General features: G+C 37.4%; 2 protein-coding genes across 2 annotated transcripts in view; one reads left to right on the top strand and one right to left on the bottom strand.

Moving 5' to 3' along the window:
* Positions 1-4,950: 4,950 nt before the first annotated feature.
* Positions 4,951-21,121, bottom strand: part of LOC128991873 (FMRFamide receptor) — an 80,094-nt gene continuing 63,923 nt past the window's right edge. The window contains exons 2-3 of the mRNA XM_054415120.1: positions 8,064-8,876; positions 4,951-7,279 (exon numbers count right to left, since the gene is read on the bottom strand). Coding sequence (XP_054271095.1) covers positions 6,692-7,279; positions 8,064-8,762 — 1,287 coding nt within the window. The 5' untranslated portion in view covers positions 8,763-8,876 and the 3' untranslated portion in view covers positions 4,951-6,691. The remainder of the gene's footprint in view (positions 7,280-8,063; positions 8,877-21,121) is intronic.
* On the top strand, positions 18,851-20,002 carry LOC128992920 (uncharacterized). Its single transcript, XM_054416664.1, has one exon. It carries the CDS (start codon positions 18,851-18,853, stop codon positions 20,000-20,002), a length of 1,152 nt encoding a protein of 383 aa, XP_054272639.1.

Genomic DNA, 21,121 nt, shown 5'->3' on the forward strand with positions numbered 1-21,121 from the left:
TTGCTCAACAATAAAATGTTTGCAGGTTTTATCATTGATTTAAGGTAAAATATAAAAATTAAAAAACCAGTGTATAGCTTAACACACTTTGTAAAGAGATAATACAATATAATTTTGTAAACATTTTACAGTAAAATAAACCTTACCGATATTTTAACTGTAGTCAGCAACTTTTATTTACCAAGAGTTTTCTTAACAAATCTGCTTGTTACTGACAAAAAGACACCCGGGGGTTTATGTGTTCTAGCACGTCATCAATTAGGACAAATGGAACGGGGGACCTCACGCACATTGAGTGTCAAATCCCCTAATTTCTGGGAAATTTTTCCTTTTTATTTTTAACGTTCTATAACACGAAATGCTTTTAAAAAAGTATATATTTATGCTGGTTATTACTAGCTAAATAGGATTTAACATGGGGCTAAATATTTCGTGAAGTTATATCATCACTTACCACCACATTGACGTTTACAAGATTTCTAGTTATAACTAGATGAACTACAAAGCAAGAAGATGTTATTGATAAATTTACAGATTCTTTTATTACAAAAGAAAGTTTTAGTTTTTTAATTTGAGAGAAAGGCCACAATTAAATTGATAATAACTTAACCTCTAAAATAATTGAAGCATTTGTTTATTAATTCAACTTTATTGATAACCAATTAACAACTGAAATAGAAACTTGTGTAATTTGATATTTTATGTTTGGATACATTTCATCAACCTCGTTGTTTAAAATTGTTTTGAAATCCTTTACACAAGAGTATAACTTATCAAGTTTCATAGCTACATTTCATACTAATCATCTCAGTCTGGTTAAAGCTGTTTACAACAGAAATGTATTGTATTATTTGGACTAAACCTAATTATGTGGAATTTGGTGTTAAAACGATTGACCTATATACTATTAGCACAGGTTGCGTTATATGAGCTTACCATTCTGCAATACTTTGTTCGTTATAGGACGCTTTAAATATTAAATTACATTGTTAAAAGTTTAATAAACTGGAATAATCTGCTTCCAATGCAAGTACATAAAGCCCTTAATGTTGTACCAAAGAATTTATTAATTAATATTTATAACAATATGCATTAATATGCATATATATGCGTATATTAATATATTGTATGATTTATAATACAACTTTATCAGTTCAGATTTATAGCTGAAAGAAGGTACAGTGAAGACTATGAATTTAAAAAATACAAGATGATTTATTTGACATAATCTTAAAACATAAAGATGATTTGGTTAAAAAGCGTAATATGTTATAAAATCCCACATACACAAGATAAGGTGTATATCCCGTTAATAATCTTACATGAAAACAAAATTCTGAGTAGGCAATTTTTCTGATAACTATTATATAATCTTAGGACATTGTTTGTGGTGTAATAATGTTAAGTTAATGTTGTATTATTAATCCATTCTTGTAAATAAGTTATAAGAATTACATGACGTTTCTTATAATACTTCTTATAAGTGGAAGTATAATAAGCTAGTAAAACATATATACCGAAATCAGAACAAAAAGGGTGTCATAGTGATACAGTGTACATCGTTGGAGCTAAGTATAATAAATAAAACCTGAGATATATGAACCTATTTCAACATTAACTTCAACAACCTGAGACCAGTAACAGTTAACCACACTTTTGTGTTAACAGTTTTGTGCACTTATTCAAGAGAACCAATCTTCTTGTTTTTTTGATAAAATGTTAGCTCTTATTGTATTACACAATCTCAAAACTAAATTTTGTTTGTTTCCATTTTACAAGGATTACGTACAGTGTGGTTTGTGCGATATATTTCGTTTTTTTTATTCATTTTAGAACTTCAAATTGGAAAAATCCATGTTTCAGGAGGATTTATTCTATTTCGTCACTGGGCACTACTTTAATATAAATATCCATATGCTGATATACCAATCAAGTTATTTCAAACTTTTACTTTTGCTTAAATAAAGAAAGCGTTTTATGTTTTAAAGTCCACAGTAACTTCTATAAAAGAAATACTTCAACTGTGTTAAATTATTGGTTCCACATATGGATGATTTATTCTTCCAGAGTTTTAAGGAAGTGATATAGAAACCTGTGATAGTTAATATAGCATAGTCAAAATATAGATACTAATTATTCCAATAAGTTACTATGAGGAAGCTCAAGCCATAGCATTAACCAAACAATATTGATATTACATTTACACTTGACCACAATATATTAGTCGCTTTTTCACGGTAGTTAAATATTGATAATTGGTTATTATCAGAATTGAATTGTATAGCAACATTATAGTTAACAACCAATATATTGGTATTACAAATCCCGTTTTGTCAATTTAATACTGTATAACACTCGTTAATATATCTTTTAAATTTAAAATACCCCCGCCGCAGCAAACCTGCCGTCTAAGCGAATTTCCATGTGGCCGAATTGATTTTCAATTGATCTATTCAAATAACATTAGGTTTAACGAGCACCTAGGTTTGCTGCTACAAGGAAACTAATAAAGTAGTGTGTTTTTAGTAAAATATTGATAGCTTACTATAAAATAAATAAATTTGCCAAGTTTGATTAAAATATATCCATAAACAAGCAAACTACAACATTTTACAATATTCTCCATAAGAATAACATGGTAATTTTAAATTTACCATTTTTTTAGTTTTCTCCGTAACCAATAACCGTACAAAAACACTTTGATATACTGAATTGTTTGTTTTTTTAAGCTCTTTAAGAAGGTTTAGAGAAAAGTTGGGAAATTTTGTGTTTTGAGGGTAAGAAGTGAGAAAAACCAATTTTTACCCCATAAAACCCTGTTCCCATGGTCCGATCATGCTGGATCGCGAACTCATTCAAGTTTATCCCGCCTTACACCTTCAAACCAAATTTAATCAAAATCGGATAAAAATTACTCAAGTTATCGTGTTCACGGACACATATATATATATAAATATATATATATATATATATATATATATATATATATATACATATATACAAATTTGAACGAATGGTGTTTTTGGCCTCTGGGGACATTAAAATGAAAAAGTAAATCGGTCCCGGGCCTAAGTCTTACCATGAGACCTACGGTAATAGCTACTTCCCTATAGGGAAATTCGCTAAAAGGTAACGTTTACTAAACATAGGAAACCTAAAAAAACTATTTAAAATGTTTTTTTCTATATAAAAGGAGTAATGCTTTGATGGCTCCGATCCATCATGAGTTTATATTATATGTTAACACTATTACAGGTTTGCTAGGTTCGGACCCACATAGCTAATTTAGCGCTCCCGATAAGGAAGTATAACCTTATAGGAGTAAATAAAATATTTAACTTATATCAAAGATGCAGATTTGTGTTTCGCTTTTGCTCCTATTTGTTTTTGTGCTTGTTTGTTATTGTTCCTATTTGTCCTATCGTTATCCTTAATGTTTATTTATTTACTACTTGTCATGTTTTCTGTTGTAGTCTTTGGTGACTAACTCACTTGTGTTCACTTACTGTGTTATCTTCTGTGAAGTTATCCTGCCTGAGATTTCTTGTAGCTACGGACGTAACCTGTGAATAATTTTGATATGAACTGGTTACTGCCAGATGTTTTCTTAAAGTAGCTTAGACTAAAATAAAACATTTAAATAAATATGTATTTACTATATGTTTTAATAAGCAAAGTAAAAAAAACATGTCGTAAGGGAACGAAAGTGAATGCATTTACCCGTTCATAGTAGGAATAAATAATTAAGATATGTTATACTTTGATGTAAAGATTTCACCAAGCAACAGATCCGTTCTCTGATTTTTTTTACTTTTAACACCTTGCACCACCAAATAACCAATAAAGTCCCATAGTAAGTCATAAAAGCTTTAAGTATTGGAATTCTGAAATATTAATTAAAATTATTTTCATATAACTTATTTATTTAAATGGCCCTATTAGTGAGTTCATATATTAACACATTTATGGTGTATTGTTTTACAAAATACGTGCTTCTATCTTGTTACAATTCTAATTTGTTGCATTGTGAAATCCAATAGCAATTAGTAAATTGATATTTACAAGGTATTAGCCCGTCCTACGTACGGGAATTGAGTAGTCAGTTAAAACTGTGTACACTTCAGAACAGGCAGTTTACGCATAAATAAAAACGACGAAATACGAGGTAAATTGTCATGCATTCTTGCATTTTTTGTGTGAAAAATCATCTTGTAAACAAATGTTGCTTGACAAAATAGGTTTTTATCCCATCATAGGCCTATACGATACGCATTTCAAATCCGATAATTTTACAATAAAACAGCAATTGTGACGATGTGAAAAGCGTTGAAGTGAGAGAAGATTTGCACAGACGCACACTGATTAAGTAAGTAACCTACAGTAAATATGTAATAGTCAATTGAGCAGTGTATAGACCTAGTCAATGATACCACCTTCCATCGCATACTATCTCCTGCCTCTTGCATATTATTTATCATTTATTATTTTGTTTCATCTTGATTTTACGCTAGGGGAAAGTAACTTGATGTATTTTATATTCAATTACACTTTAAAGTAAATACCATATTACAGAGTATCGTGTAAATAATAGGTATGGAATATTCGTTAAGCTCGACTAAATACAGCATATACAAAATATAAAACGCATTTGCTTTCTGAAATATTTAAATTGTTCTTATCCTTGCCTTCAAGCGTTCCTTTTGGCGTACAATAACAAATTACATTTATCGATCAACGAGTGTAATACTGTTGACTTTATATCATTCAAATTTATTATATTAAACGTTGGCACAAGAGAGAAATAAGTTTGCGAGGTAAGTTTATGCATAGTAGTAGATCAAATTCTCAGACATAGGGTAATGTGCAGCGAACACAAAAATATATATTTTTAAAAATCTGTGGTCACGGGTAATGTGCCAGGGAAACTATAAGAAAACACATGCTATGATATTCTGTGTATTTTGAGGTTCATCGTTATACATGATATATATAAACTGATAGTGGCAAAAAGAACAATATTTAAACAACACGTTAGATTTCGAATGGTTTGAGTTATAGCATAAATAATTTCGGTCATTAATTTACATAATAACTGCCTATCATATATATCTAGAATATATGAAGTTATTTTACAATTTATTAGTGCGTGTACACTTAAAATGCCTAATACAATCTTGGTAGTTATTACAGCAAGAATATATCGAAAGTAATAAGGACATGCCTTTATATTATCACAGCTCGCTTGATGAAGAAAATCTAAACTTCATTATTATTTTATTAAATATCTTATAATATAATACAATATTGGGGTATAAATCTACCTTTGTTAACTAAGAAACAATATTTCCTTTTTCAATTACATCTCCTACTTATATAAAAAAATCTTTAACTATACACCATCTACAAAATGTAAAATAAAATAATATGTATTTCAATTGTTATTTTTCGATGATCATATTTTGTGGTTTAATGTACTCCTTTTAAAAGCTACGTTTGAAACTTCTCTCATAATGCGTATAGTTTACCCATAAAAAATAACAAAAAGTTTTAGATAATTTTTGCCTATCTGGAATTTAATTATACTCCATACATTTAAAAATCTTTTTTATTGTTCGTCTGTTGTTAACAGCTAAAGTTTTGAATATCCCATACTTCGTTTATCACAAGGAAATTTACACGGCATTTTCTTTACATTTATAAGTATATTTGCACGATAATAGAGACGAAACAGTACTGTAGAAGAGAATGTATATAAAAATACTTTGAGTAAATCTACATCAACTTTATTACATACCCTGTGGCCTTTGTGGGTAAACAGATCAGCTTTGATATATAGCCATATTGCGGCTTGTATTTTACAGCTCTAAGTAATTTAGCACAGCAAAGACTTACATCTATGTTTACAAATGAGACCAGATTTATGATACTGACTAGAGATATCAAATATGTACATACTTACAAGATTACAACGTATACGTAAGCTATGTGATCAGTCAGAGATTCTAGGGAGGTCTATAATGTGTAAATGGTTAAGAATAATATTTACAAGAGTGTGCAAAAAAACATGATCCACCACATTAAAATAAAGTTTCATATACGAAAAAAAAACATTAAAACAATTGATTAAACAGTTTTTTTTTTGTGATAACACCCTATTTTACATAGCGAACGGAGAGATTATTATAAGAACATTGACGAATATTGGAGACTGCAAAAATGCGTTGCTTGATCAAAAACTGCTGGTAAAAAAGGTTTCTAAAAGTCAATGCATATAAGTTTTTTTTTTTTTAGCAGGTGTACTTAATATTTAATATCTGATGACATTTCTTTAAGTTTTTCCTTTTATAGTGATTGATAATTTTAAAATCCAAAGCTTCATTTGTGGTGGTGGGATAATATACGTAGTAATATAATAATGCTATTGATTGTATAGGATTTTATATTATGACTGAATAATCGTGGGTTTTTTTCATAGTTTTCATGTAGTACGTGTCTGCAGATGTATATGATAAAAAGCTATTTTTACAATAATTAAATTTGTTTTAAAACAAGAAAGAATTTCACGGTCTTTGAATATCCTATAGCAAAACTCCCCTAACACTACAGGTAAGCTAATGACTAGACGGGTCGACAGGTAACACATATGCTGTACATGTAAAGAGCAGGTAGCTTTTCCCCAGTGACAGATGACTCACAGCTGGTTAAGCGTCGTCGTCGTGGTGACCTCGTTCTCCCATTGGTCACTAGCCTTGCCAGAGCGGGCCGGGTAGTAGACGCAAGGTCCGGGCGACAGAGTGCGCGTTACTCTCATACTCCTGTGGAAGTTCTTGCCGGAACGTCCATTCCTCACGATGGTCGTCCCAGATCGGTGGATCTGACACAAGTGAGTTCCTCTGACGGAGTAGTTCCTACCGTCCCCGTTGGATATGAGGCTGTCCTCGTGGGTGGCGCCATCTGGAGAGTCCCTTCCTCCCAGGGCACTCGCACAGGTCAACATACCGTGAGAACAGAACATCTTGAGGAACAGCCTCTTGAACTTCTCCCCGAAAATGACGTAGATGACGAAGTTGATGGAGGAGTTGAAGGTGACCAGAAGGTTGCTGGTCTTGGTCAGCTGGTCCACGATTATCCCGTAGAAGTTCTCAAGCACGTTGTTCACCAGGGGGAGGATGTTGCAGACGACGAATACTACGACGACGCACAGCAGCATGGTAGCCAGCCCAATCTCTTTCTTTTGGAGGCGAGAGAGTCTCTGGCGCTCTTGGTTTGCTCGTCGTACCTGCAACACGTAATACACCTTCAATACCGGTTTATGGATACATTGTAGTTATTTCATTTTTAATTTTGTAAAACGATGGAAGAAGAATATATTTTCTCTTTTATTAAACTTTCATTTCACAGTTCGCAAGTACCTACTATACGTGTTCTGCGAGGATAGTTAGTTAATTGTAAGCACTTATGGGTGGCCTTACTATGAATTAAATATCAAGTGCTACCGATTGATGTGGTCTATGCCCTGAAAAATATCTTTACACTATAAGGAAGTAAGTTCATGGTTATTGTGCTTAGTTTTCATTGAATAGTAACATTGCACAACATGTGCATTTATCTGTATTTTACAGTCAAGTACGATAACAACTTGCAAAAGATTGTATGCATTGAAATTTGAACAGGTAATTATGTAGCAGTTTTTATTCAAAATATAAACTTTGTGCAGGTTTTAATTAACAACGTACATGAACAAACTGCCACCTCAAGGCAAGTTTCCTAAACAAACCAAGTTACTTGGTTAACAAGTTTAAAATATTTAAATAATTACGATGGATAGAATATGTTAAGTATTTAAACCTCTCCAAAGTGATATACCAAATGATGGGTGACTGGCTGAAAACTAAGTATTTTCGTAATAGTACTGTTATTTTATAATAGTTTACAACACTACTCAATGTATTAGTCTTAATTGGGATTGTTGGCTATGTCAGAATTCAGTTAAATTCAACCAAGTTCAAGTTCGGTTTCTTAGCCTCGATCCTAATATGTTATAAAACCACTCTAAGCATTACCTGTCTATAAATAGCACCATTGAGCACAGCTAAGCAGCTAAACGGCAAAAAATATATGAAGACCATGTAGAGCCAGTGAATATACACCGATATGTATATATTGTTTTTCCTAAGCTCTGACGGCTGCGTCATATACACAGTAGTGTTAGTATACGGGTGATACACCTCTACCACACTGATCTCCCAGAATCTCGATAAATTATAGAGAGTTGAGAAAATAATAATTAGCACCACGTAGAGCTTGGCCCGACCGTAGGTACACAGTGACCTGGCTTGCAGGGGGTGACACACAGCCACGAATCGTTCCAAGGTCACCGTCAAGGTCAAGTACACTGACACTGTCTGCGCTATCAAAGCTACAGGGAACACTATGAGACACAGGAAGGGGTAAATATAGAACTCGTAATTGTACAAGATGTCTGTCCTCGTGTACTGGTAGATAGCAGGGATCCCGAACAGGAATATAGATGTTACTATGAGCACAGTGTCACACCGAGCGAGGCCTATCAGTAGGTAGTTGATGGACGACCTCATCTGCGGCCTGGAGAGGATGATCATGGAGATGACATTCCCGATGATCCCCATCACCCCGATGAGGTTGAGAAGGACCCCGTAGGCGATGAACTCGAAGAACACCTCATCAGGATCCTGGTCGTCCAGGCTGTAGTAGCTGTCGTTGGTGGAGTTGGAAACCTCCATAGGTCTAGGTTTCGTTAACGTCCCAGGTGAGATAAAAGTAGAACGTCTCCGTAGATAGTGACGTCATAGTAGGAGGTGACGTCATAGTGGCACTCACATATTATCACGGTCAGTCTGGAACAATAAACACAAGTGTCAAAATCATTTTAAGGTGGAAAATCTACGCTTTAAAAACTTGATTTCAATGCATTAAAGGTTGAAATGTTTAAATAATTGCAGCCTTTTAAATTTGTACATATAAATCTGATATCTTTCTAGTTTGAAGTAAATCATTAAAGAGGTTCGAAAGTTGTACATGCATTTGAAAACAAGCAATCATTGCAGCTTTTAATATAAAATTTTGTTTCTTAAATAGCTAAAAACCGATGATTTCACAAACGTTTTAAATGGCCGCTATTTTGTTTTATGACTTTGAAAAATTGTCATAATTTGTTTACTTTTGTCTAGTTGTCATAAATAAGTTTAAATTTCGTATATTAACCACTAAAAAAAAGGGAAAAACGAAATTTTGGCTGTGTGACAAACTAAGGACTTTGAAATTTAAATATCATATTTAGATGTGTTTTTTAATCAAAAAGAAAATGCCCTAATATATTAATAGACTTCAAATACAAATCAAATCAAATAAAAATTTCTTTTATTCCGTATAAAAACTCCCGGGACAATCTATATAATGTAAAAAATATTGTAATTATATTGTAGTCTTTGTTTGAACAGTCAACATAACTGGACCATTGTTTTAGTTTTAGATTAAAAGATTGTTTTAAAGATATGATTGTTTGGTAAATAAGATGTGGTTTTACTCGTGATTCGTTTTAAAAATAGTTGAACATCTTTGTAAAAGGTTTAAAACTTTTTATAATTTAACGTCTTGTAAGGTGATCTTACTTTGTAAAGTTCTATTATTGTTTATGCTTCGAAAGTGTGTTTTTAATGGCTGGTTATTTCCTGCTTTAACCGTAATCAAGCTCAAATTATTTTCATCCGTTTCAATAGTCTTACTATTGAATATTATTAATATAACTAACGCATTTCAACGGATACAAGAGTTAATTCTTCGATGTAAATTAAATCTAACAGTAAATATTATGTAAGAACGTGAGAGTCGAAATAAAATAAAAAAAATAATAATTGAATGATTTAAAATTCTGTACATGTACAATCACAGTAAATTTTCAATCAAATTTCTTACAAATAAAGCCCTCTTCAGTTGTATACTTCTTTGTTAATACATTTTCCTAATTAAAAAGGGGTCAAAATATCGAAAAGAAATATTTTCATAATTTGCTTTCGTTGGTGAGCAAGATGTTTTCAAACCATGCTGTAGAAACGCTCAATAAAAGATGCACTTCATGCTTATTATAATTGATTGCAAGAAGTGCAATCATATTTAATTACATTCGATTTAGTAGTTTTGTAGTAAATTACGAAAATATTATTGATCATTTATATCTTTTTCGTATGCCCCATTCGCAGTGTTAAATATACTAGGTTTAACTTATTGACGTAAATTATATGTTATCAGGACTGAAAGAAAGTCCTAGGTAGTAGTTAAAACTGGGAAAATATCTAATAGATTCTTAAAAAACATTAAACAATTTCAAATGTTAGGTTCAACAATAAAAAAATTGTATACATTGTAACATTTAATTGGGGAAAAGTACTTATTTTTTGCTGAATTAATTCACTCTTAGGATGGTCCAATATGTCAAATCCAAAAATAACCTAATATTCACAATGTTTGGAAATATCAATCACTCCTTTATTTTTAGTAGTATTAAGTAGTGTAATTTTGTAAGGAGTCCAACTTTGCATACGTTTTATACAGTGATATGAAATATATTATATTTTATAAGTATCTACTCATAACATAAAATTGATTAAATGTGCTTATAATGTAAGCCATACAGGACAAGTAACAAACGAGATGTCTTGTGCCAAAACCAACACAATGGGACAAGTAGGCTACCAAGATAAACACGTGTTCTGTAATGTGTTCAAGACCCGCTCTTGGCTTACATAAATATGCTTCTACCATAATCGTATCTTTTACTAATTTAATTGTTACTCCTCATTGACATGAATATGACGATTATTTGTTGCAGTTTTTAAGAACTGAACATCATTTAAATAACGTCAAACTTAATATCAATTTAGTAACTAAACAGTTTTACTCAACTAAAACATACTATTCTATAATTTGTCCAAAGCTGATTTGCTTGCTAATTGCAATAACTGCCAATTTTAAATAAGGTATCTCATCAATATTTTTAATTTTAGACCAAATGTCTGATTAGTGCTCATTTAGCTAAATATTGGGTCATGATTAATTAAATATTCATTAAATGAAGTAATTGTAAGTAAAATAATTTAAAAACAGAGATTGACGGACATTTTCATCAATTAACTTGATTTATGAACGATTATCTTCCCAATCAACCATCTATTAATTAAAGGCTCCTTTACTGTATGACGTGAGCTTTGTAATAATATAATACTATTTGTCACATTACGTTTAATAATGTATAGCTTAATCAATGATAAATTATATTTTAATATTAAAAAACATTTACTGTACAAACGAATCAATCGTAGACTAGAGGAGAGGTTTAACATATAATTTAAGATTGAAGCCATGACTTAGAAATAATATTTCCAGATCATAAAAATAGCTAGAAGACTGAGGGCTATTCAGTAGTAATTTATGTCTTTGAATGTTTTTCAGGATCCAATATACTTTTTTTAATCTACTGCAAAGAAGACCAATATTTTATTATTTGAAATACAAACCTCGTATCTAACCCATGCTATTATATAAAGGTCTGTTGGAGTCTGTAAGTGTGAAGATTATTTTTATCTTTTGATTCTTTTTATGATAATTCAATACGTTATAATGAAATAATGTATTGTATTGTTCGATTTTCGACGTGCATCAGAGCAAGTTAGACATCATATTAAGTAGCTTAACAGTTCGTCACCACGTACCTTAATTATAATCAAAGATAAAAAATTAAAAACAAAATTAAAAATAAGCTATACATTATAACTTTTATTCTGTAAAATTTATCAAATCAATGGTAGAAGTGTAACTATGTCCTACAGGAAATTTCAGAGAACAAATAGCCCCCTTCCTTGTTATCTACTCGTTGCAAATACAAGACACTAGAATGACGTCAACTCAATACGTCAACCGGACAAAGGACGGGTACTCTGATAACCAGAGATACACTTGAGAAGGCAAACAATTTAGTGGGTGAAAATTCAAATTAATCATTACAGGTAAATGTAAAGGGTGTTCAAACTTATGCCACATATTTGTACCCTTTATGAAAAAAAATATTTCTGATACAAGGTTTGTTTGTGAATAGTTGAATATAGATTAAACCACGGTTTGTTTTCGTATTTCAGCACTTCTTTGATTCGACATGAATGTTCAAAATAAATAACCAATAGTACTGGGTTCAACAAAATACCACATGTAAATATGATCAAGTTCGGAAAAAAAAAACCTATGCAGACTTGTTTTGTTACGCATTATTGTCTAAGTATCGTCCATAAATGCACTTGTAATGGAATTTGTTAGCAGAATTTATTAAATCATATTGGAGCAGCAGCGTACGCAGGTAAGGTAGCCTTTGGAAGTTTAGGACCCCGAAAATATTAATAGGATGTATCTTTACAATCCGTTGACTTATTCGTTTGTAGTAGGCATCAATTTCCGTAATACTTTAGGAAGCTAGCATGACACGCAACAAACTTTTGCGTGGTTGTTTAATGATGTAATTTATACAACGATCAAATCTGTTCCTCAGTTTGTACAAAGTTTGTTGTTTATTGCTCTCATTTCCTCGCTGCTAAATTTTACTGTAGCAGAAGACCATCAGCGATTATAGTCGTTGACGCAAAATGGTTTACTTTAACCAGTTACACTTGACCAATTTAAGATATAATAGTAATATAATCAATTTATGTAGTAGGAAACCTTAGACCTATGTTTAATTTATATGCTTGATCATTATTTCAGTATTAATTTGTCTTTACTTCGTAAACCCTAACTAAGATGAAAAGAGTATGTATAAAATTGATAAAAATACTCTTGTAAGATTATTGTATAGTAACAATATGGCCTTAATGATTGCGCAATAACTGAAAATGTTCCAACAATCAATATACCGACTGTTCATCTTGAAAACAAAAATAATAGTAGTATTGTTATGGGTGCTTTGCGCGATGTGCAATTGATGTGCACTGATGTGCCAGACCACCCACGGTGGCACCTCCCCCCCCCCCCTCCCCCCTCCCCCTCCCCCTGCACATCCCCCTCCCACTGCACATCCCCCTCCCCCTGCACCTCCCCCGCCATGCACCTCCCCCTCCCCCTGCACCTCCCCCTGCACCTCCCCCTGCACCTCCCCCTCCCACTGCACCTCCCCCTCCCCCTGCACATCCCCCTCCCACTGCACATCCCCCTCCCACTGCACATCCCCCTCCCCCTGCACCTCCCCCGCCATGCACCTCCCCACGCCACTGCACCTCCCCCTCCCCCTGCACATCCCCCTCCCCCTGCACATCCCCCCCCCCCTGCACATCCCCCTTCCCCCGACACATCCCCCTCCCCCTGCACATCCTACACCTCCGGATGTGCTAGACCTCCCACGGAGAGAGGTGTAGTCGGCGCTCCCTCTGATCCTAGGATACAAAGGAATCCACTTAACAGGTGATTGACGGATCCATTATTTGAGTTTCTAAAAGCTTTTAGTAAGACTATTACATTTGACGAAGGTGAGCAAATCTTGACAAGCATCTAAAAAGCTTTGTTTAGTTCACTAACAAAGGAAAGCTTCTAGAACGTTCCTTCGATTGACGCCGACAAAGGAACACCTGTTGTTGTTTACCACTGGATCTTCGTGGAAGTTTCTATCGTTTCTGCGTCGCACATTCTTTACCCCCTCTCTCTGGCTACACTGCGTTACTCGCCCGTTCCCTTCAGTTAGGGTTTGGACTTTGCACGAGATGGCTGACAAACAACAACAGTGGGCGAACGATATCGACGACGCCGATTTACACCGGGCGTGCGTCGAGGCGGAGGAGCGGGATCGGGAACATCAGGCGATTCTACTTCAGCTGCTGGAGGAGGAGGAGAGAGAGCTGAGTTACAAAATAGAGCATGTTTGGTGCTCCCAGCCTCGGGACGACGTAGAGTGGGCTCATCATGATGCAGATATGGTACGATGGGCAAAACTTCAAAATAGGATTATGGAGTTGAAGAAATAAACAGAATTTAAATCATCCTTCCCCTAATCCTCCTCCTGCTTCATCATAAAACGGTCTTTTTAAAGACCACCTAAGCCTTAGTGAGTTAAGTTCACTTTAATGAGAAAACTATATGGTCCATACTCGCACTGTTTAGTTTTTGAGACCACCCACGGAGCGATGTGCCAGACCACCCAGGCATGAAGGCACCTCCCCCCCCCCCCCCCACCCATCGTCTCGTCCGTCCCATCCTGCACCCCTAGGATGTGCCATACCACCCACGGAGCGAGATGCTGGCGGCTGTCCCTTTGATCTTTCGATACAATGGAAAGCTTTTATGGTAGGCACTCCCTTTGGTCCTAGGATACAAAGGAATCCACTTAACGGATGATTGACAGATCCATTAGAAGAGTTTCTAAAGGCATTGTTTAGTCCAATATAACAATGGATAACCTTCTGGAACATTCCATCGCTTTACGCCAACAAAGGAACACGTGTTGTTTACCACTGGACCTTCGTGGAAACTTCCATCGTTTCTGCGTCGTGCATCCTATCCCCACCCCCTCTCTCTGGCTATACTGCGTTACTCATACGCTACCTTCAGATAGGGTTTGGAGTTCACACGAGATGGCCAACCAACAGCAAGAGAAACAGCAAGAGTGGGCGAGCGATATAGACGACGCCGATTTACACCGGGCGTGCGCTGTGGCAGAGGAGCGGGAGCGGGAACGTCAGGCGACTCTACTTCGGCTGCTGGAGGAGCAGAAAGAGTTGCATATTAAATTTTTTCGTATTTGGTCCCGTCAGCCCAGGGACGACTTTGAATGGAGCTGGTGGGCAGATGATTCTAAGAGAATGAGAGAACTCGACGATGAAATCGAGGAGCTGAAGAAATAAAAAGACAATTATATCATTATTCTTCACCTCGCCTCCTTTTCCTTTCCCTTTTCCTTCGGCGTCAAACGGTCTTTTTAAAGACCACCTAAGCTTTAGTGAGTTAAGTGCACTGTAACGAGAAAACTGGAAGGTGCAATGTCGTGCTGTACAGTTTTCGAGTTGGACCACCCACGTATCTAGGTCCTGACGTCACCTTGTGATGACGTCATATCGTAGTATTAGTTGTTGGTTTACCCGCAGCAAAACGCTAGTGGTGGTGTCAATATCACATGATACAACCGCCGACAATTCAGTTAGTTCTGTGAGTGCGTTGAGTAAACTCGTGTCGTGCGTTCATAGTGTTATGTTCACTATGACTACTACTACTACTAGTACTACTACTGGTGACGTCGGTATGTCTAATATTGCTGATACAGAAAAAACAATACGTTTTATTATGGAGGAGATACAAGCTTTGGAGGATAACGCAATCAGTGGTTTTTCTACAGAACATGTGGAGCAGCCAGACTTTGAGCTGAAACAATTACAGCAGCAGCAACAGCATAAGCAGGAGAAAATTAATAACAACAAGAAGAAGAAGACTCGTGATGTAAATGTGCAAGCTGATATTGGTAGTGAAATTAACAAAGAAGAAGAAAAAGAAGATGAACTAGGTCAAGGGCAAGACGAAGGATGGGTGTTTAGATCGGCTAACGATTCGCCAGCCATTACGTGGATTGACGAAGATTTTCAATACACCGTACAGAATCCCGCTAATCGAGGGCGAGTTTTATTGAAATTACATTTATTTGAGGAAGGAGTGCAAACACACAGTTGCGGCATATATTTGAATGAAAAGAAAGGAGATAAAATATACAACAGTGTGAATCATTTACTGTCACAATTAGAGAATTTATGGGTCGATCGTTTGACAGGAGTCCCGAAAATACACGGTGTGAGAAAGTCAATGACGCCGCTACCCGCGTGGCGCCGACCAATGGATTGCGCAATCGAAAACGGCGGAAGAATAAAACAAAGGAAGAAACGTTCTGTGGCTCCAGAGAAGATGATGCAATCGGATGAGACAAAAGATTATACCAACAATAGCAGCGTTTCCAAGAAGCCACGTGTTGATGCGCAGCTGCAGTCGAGGGGACGAAACAAAAAGAAACAACTACAAAAAACCGGTCTGTGCTAGACTCTCCTACAGGGGTGGATTCTGAGAAATATTGAGACACACCTGCATTCTTCACCCCACCACTGCGCTGTCGCTGCTTCTACAACAATTCATTCATCGTCTAACCACTGTGCGGATCGAACGTGTGTACAGTTTTGCTTGACTTAAACTTTTTTCACTAAAACATTTATTATGCCGAAATGCGAGTCAGTCAGTGTCGGTGGTAGTGGAGGTGGAGGCAGCAGTGATGTGATGGACTTAAAAAATGAACTCAACGCCGTGCAATTAAACACGCCATACACGAAGATCATCGATCTTTGTGAAGAGTGCGCTTATCGTATTGTGAAATTCGAACGAGTGACCACACCGTACGGAGAGACTATCATGGTTGTGCTGGAAGGACTACTCGGCGATGAGCTCTACATCCGTGTCTACCTACCACGACGCTTTAACGAGGCGATCACAGATCAACGCATTGAGCAGTACAACAGGGGATTCGGTGATCGACTATGCCTCGTCAGAAGAAGCGCTCCAGCTGGCAGTAAATATACTCCATTGGAGTTTGTTTGAAATAAATTTAAATTAATGTACAAAACTGTTTTTATTATCATTTTTACTAACCTCAAAAAACTAATGATTATTGTAATTTTCTTAAAATGAAATTGTAACTTTGATAGGTTTTGTAAGTCAATACGTATAGTCACGTTCACAGCATAATCAAATAGTCTTTTTATTTACACACCTTTTTCCCTATTGTTATAAATAATTATCATAAATTAGTTTGTGGTGTTGTTAGTGTAGTCAGTAAGCAAAATGGACTTGAGGTGGAAACATCCGTTTTCGGCCATAGTAGCCGGCCCTTCGGGCTCTGGTAAATCACAATTCGTCATGCGATTCATAGATCACTCAAATGAAATTTGTGATACGGATTTTGCTAACATATATTGGCATCATCCGCACTCGAATGATATTGTCCAACAGAGCAGTAGCAGTGGCAGCAGAGGCAGAGGAGGTATTGTCCAGTACAGAAACAGTCTGCCAGACATGAACGATTTCGACGGAAGTGTACCTAATTTGATCATCGTGGACGATATGATGCGTGAAACAGACAGCAGTGTGGTGGATCTGTTCACTAAAGGATCACATCACAAAAGCTTGAGTGTTTTCTTTATAACGCAGAATCTGTTTCATCAAGGTCGCGGTCAGAGAGATATTTCCCTTAATGCTCATTACATAGTGTGTTTTAAGAACCCTAGAGATCGGGCTCAGATAAAACATTTAGCTCGTCAAATCTATCCGGATAATACTAAATTTATAGAGGAAGCATACGCGGACGCTACACGCGATCCACACGCATATCTGCTGATAGACTTAAAACAATCTACACCGGATGAGATGCGCATTCGTTCGACTATCTTTCCGGACGATCCGATTAATTCTGTATACCTACCGAAGATTAGTGGTAGCAGGGGCCACATTAATAATAAATAGAACACATCCACATCGGGTAAGTATCAGTCGTCATGTCGCAGTGTGTGAGGAAAGACGCGGCTCTACTGTCGGCACTCGTACACGCTACACCGAAGGAACGTAAAGCGCTGTTAAAGGTGTGCGACATCAGTCGTATACGGTCGGTGTGCGAGTGCGCATACAACCTGTTACGCGGTAACGTATCGGTGTCTGACAAACGCAAGAGACAATTGAACAAGTATAAAACGAATCTCAGACGATTGGTAAAAAGAGGTGAGACTTGGGCTAAGAAACGCCAATATCTAGTACAGAAAGGAGGCGGTTTCCTACTGCCCATACTGTTGAGCACCGTACTACAAGCCATACTTCATAAATCCATCCCACAATAATAATGGAGTACGCGAAGAAAATGGTCGTCGTACCGCAAGAGTTGATCGAGCGGTTACGCAACAGTGGTGAAAACAACAACAACAACAACAACAAAAACAACAACAATGATAATATAAAGTCGTCATCGAATCGATTCGGAGATGACAGAGGCAACAGTATCGATAATGAAATGCATCGCATATTGACGGATAAAACTTTGAGCGATTACGAAAAATGGAAGCAATATCAACAGGTGTTGCAAAGATTTTTACATTTTGCCTCTGTCAATAGACAACCGATCAGTATTCCCATCATAGAGACATCAACATCATCATCATCATCAGCAGCATCATTACTGCAAGCAGCATCAGCGTCGTCGCCGCCACCCGGTACAGTGGAGGAGATAGTGGACACTTTTTCTAAAACGTACAAGCCGGATGTGCGTAATCTGTTACGATTCATCGTCCGCGAAGGTAGTGTGATAAATTGGGATAAGGACTTTGCGGTGTATGTGCGAAATGAAAAAATTCCCGATTCGAACATCGTGGACATATTACACTGCATAGTGAGAGTCCGTATGGTGGATTACATGCCCGCCGGTTGGTACGAAGTCATGAACGCGTTACGCGACATGAATGTGCCCAAGGAGTATATAAACAATTCAACGGCGTTACAGTATCTGGGTGCGGGATACAGATCGTTACGTGGTGACGTGGCGTCGGCTGCGGCAAGTAGTCCGATCATATCGTCGGCACCGAGAACACCTATGCGCGATCGTTTACGTTCTGCTTACGTTAATCAGCAGCGGACGCTATCACCTACGTCACCGTTACCCTCGTTGGCGGCTCATCGAAGACAACGAACACAACAACAGCAAGATAGAGATCAATCACTTTCACCGTTGGACAGGTGGGAACCGTTTTCACCATAGTGCGGATAAATCATGGAACGATTGTACTACGATCCCGAAGATCCGGCATCATACGGTGGCGTCACACCTCTAGTGCGAGCGATTCGTGACGGGATTGAGAAGAAAAACAATAACAAGGGGAAAAATAAAAAGACAACACGAAAAGTGGTGTTGGACTGGTTACGAACACAAGACACTTACACATTGCACAAGCCGGTGCGTAAACGATTCGCACGCAACCGTTACGTTATATTCGGTCCGGACGAATTGTGGCAAGCAGATTTGAATGACATGCGCGGTCTGAGTGCGTTCAACGACGGAATCAATTATCTGTTGACGGCGATAGACGTGTTCAGTAAAAGATTGTACGTGGTGCCGTTGAAAACTAAGAGCGGCGCAGAAGTGGCCAACGCGTTCGAGAACATATTTAAAAAAACCACCGTCACACCTCCGAGATGTCTGCAGACGGACAAGGGTACGGAATTCACCGGCGCCAAGGTGAAACAATTGTTCAGAAAATACAATGTCAGATACGTCACGACACAGAACCCCGACGTGAAATCGGCGGTCGTTGAACGTGTCAATCGCACTTTGAAATCACGCATGTGGCGCTATCTCACGTACAAAAACACGCACCGTTACATCAACGTGTTACAAAAACTGGTGAACGCCTACAATCGAAGTGCACACAGAAGTTTGGGCACTGACGGTGGCAGAGGCTTACGGCCGATAGACGTGAAGAAAGAAGATAAGAAAATCGTTTATAGAGTGTGGAAGAACATGTACAGCAGTGGCAGTGGCAGCGGCATCAAGACTAAATTGCCTAAGCGTAGAAAGGCGAAATTCATAGCGGGTGACACGGTGCGTATCGCTAAGGAAAAAGGTACGTTCACCAAAGGATACGAGACGAACTGGAGTAAAGAAGTGTTTGTCGTGGACCGCGAATACGGCCATCATCCGTTGCCGTTGTACTTGTTGCGTGATTTGAATGGATCACCATTGATCGGTCGTTTCTACGAAGAAGAATTGCAGAAGATCACTCTGCCACCGGACCGTCTGTACGAAATCGATAAAATACTTGACACCAAAGGTGTCGGTCGCAGTAAGCGTTACCTCGTCAAGTGGATAGGTTACGGTAACGAGTTTAACTCTTGGATACCGGCGTCGGAAGTTAAACAATTATAAGGCACGCATCAGCAAAAAAAAAACAAAATAAATAAATAATAATAATTATAATAAAAAAAATGAGCAAACACAGTCAGTTCTATTTGACACTGCCCAGTAACAGTTCGATGAACTACTATCCGAACAACACTGTGGCCGATTATATCACTCAACTGCCCACGTCGATACATCTGACGGACGGTGAATGGGAAGTGGCACTGGTCGAAGCGCATTATCCCTGTTCGTTTCTGACGGTGGGCAAAGACGCGAAAATATTCATCTACTACGAAGGTCTCAGCGACATAGCCACCGGTGGTTCCGACAAAACCAACAAAGTCAAGGTGAAAATTCTCAACGTTGAGCCCGGCAACTACAAAGATATCGAAGAACTGATACGAGTGATAAACACTATGGAAAGCTTACAGTTTTACGCCACGTTCGTCTACGACAGAAACACCAAAGTGGTGGATATAGCGATTCGCAGTCACGTGGTACAAATGGAATTGAGCACAGGTCTCGCGCTGCAGATGGGGTTTGATCCCGCCGAGACGGACTTGAAGAGCAACAAGAAAGCAAAACTGCCGGCCAACATACAAGCCGGACTGCCGGGTGACATGTACGTGTATTGCGATTTGGTCGAGCCACAATTGGTTGGCGATACGGTGGCGCCGTTATTGAAGATCGTCAACATCGATACGTCAAACTACGTGTACGGCGCACACAAGACCGTTCATTTCACGGATCCACACTACGTGCCCGTCATCAAGAGTGCGTTCGAGAACGTGGAAATCGACTTAAGGGGCAGCACGGGTGATCGACTGCCATTCCACTTCGGGACTACGTGCATGAAGCTACAACTGCGCCGATCGCTCGCGACAGCTTAAATAGACGACGACGACGACGACGACGACGACGACGACGACGACGACGACGACGACGATAGCATAAACATCAGTGGCAGCAGCAGCAGCAACGATGAATACGAACGATCCGTATTTGGCATACTACCGGCGACAATTGCAACAGTCGGGACATGGCGTGTCGTCCGTGTACAGAGGTGCGGCATTCCAGCGTGGACACGGTATCGGCAGTTTTCTCGCCGGACTCGTACGTTCTGTGGCACCGTTACTGAAGTCCGGC

The sequence above is a fragment of the Macrosteles quadrilineatus genome, unplaced genomic scaffold (assembly GCF_028750875.1).
Source record: "Macrosteles quadrilineatus isolate MER2022 unplaced genomic scaffold, UCM_ALF_1.0 Scaffold_4__1_contigs__length_99947679, whole genome shotgun sequence".
Taxonomy (NCBI): domain Eukaryota; kingdom Metazoa; phylum Arthropoda; class Insecta; order Hemiptera; family Cicadellidae; genus Macrosteles; species Macrosteles quadrilineatus.

Coding starts and splice junctions, on each gene's coding strand:
- LOC128992920 (XM_054416664.1), top strand. CDS start 18,851: ATGGAACGATTGTACTACGATCCCGAAGATCCGGCATCATACGGTGGC.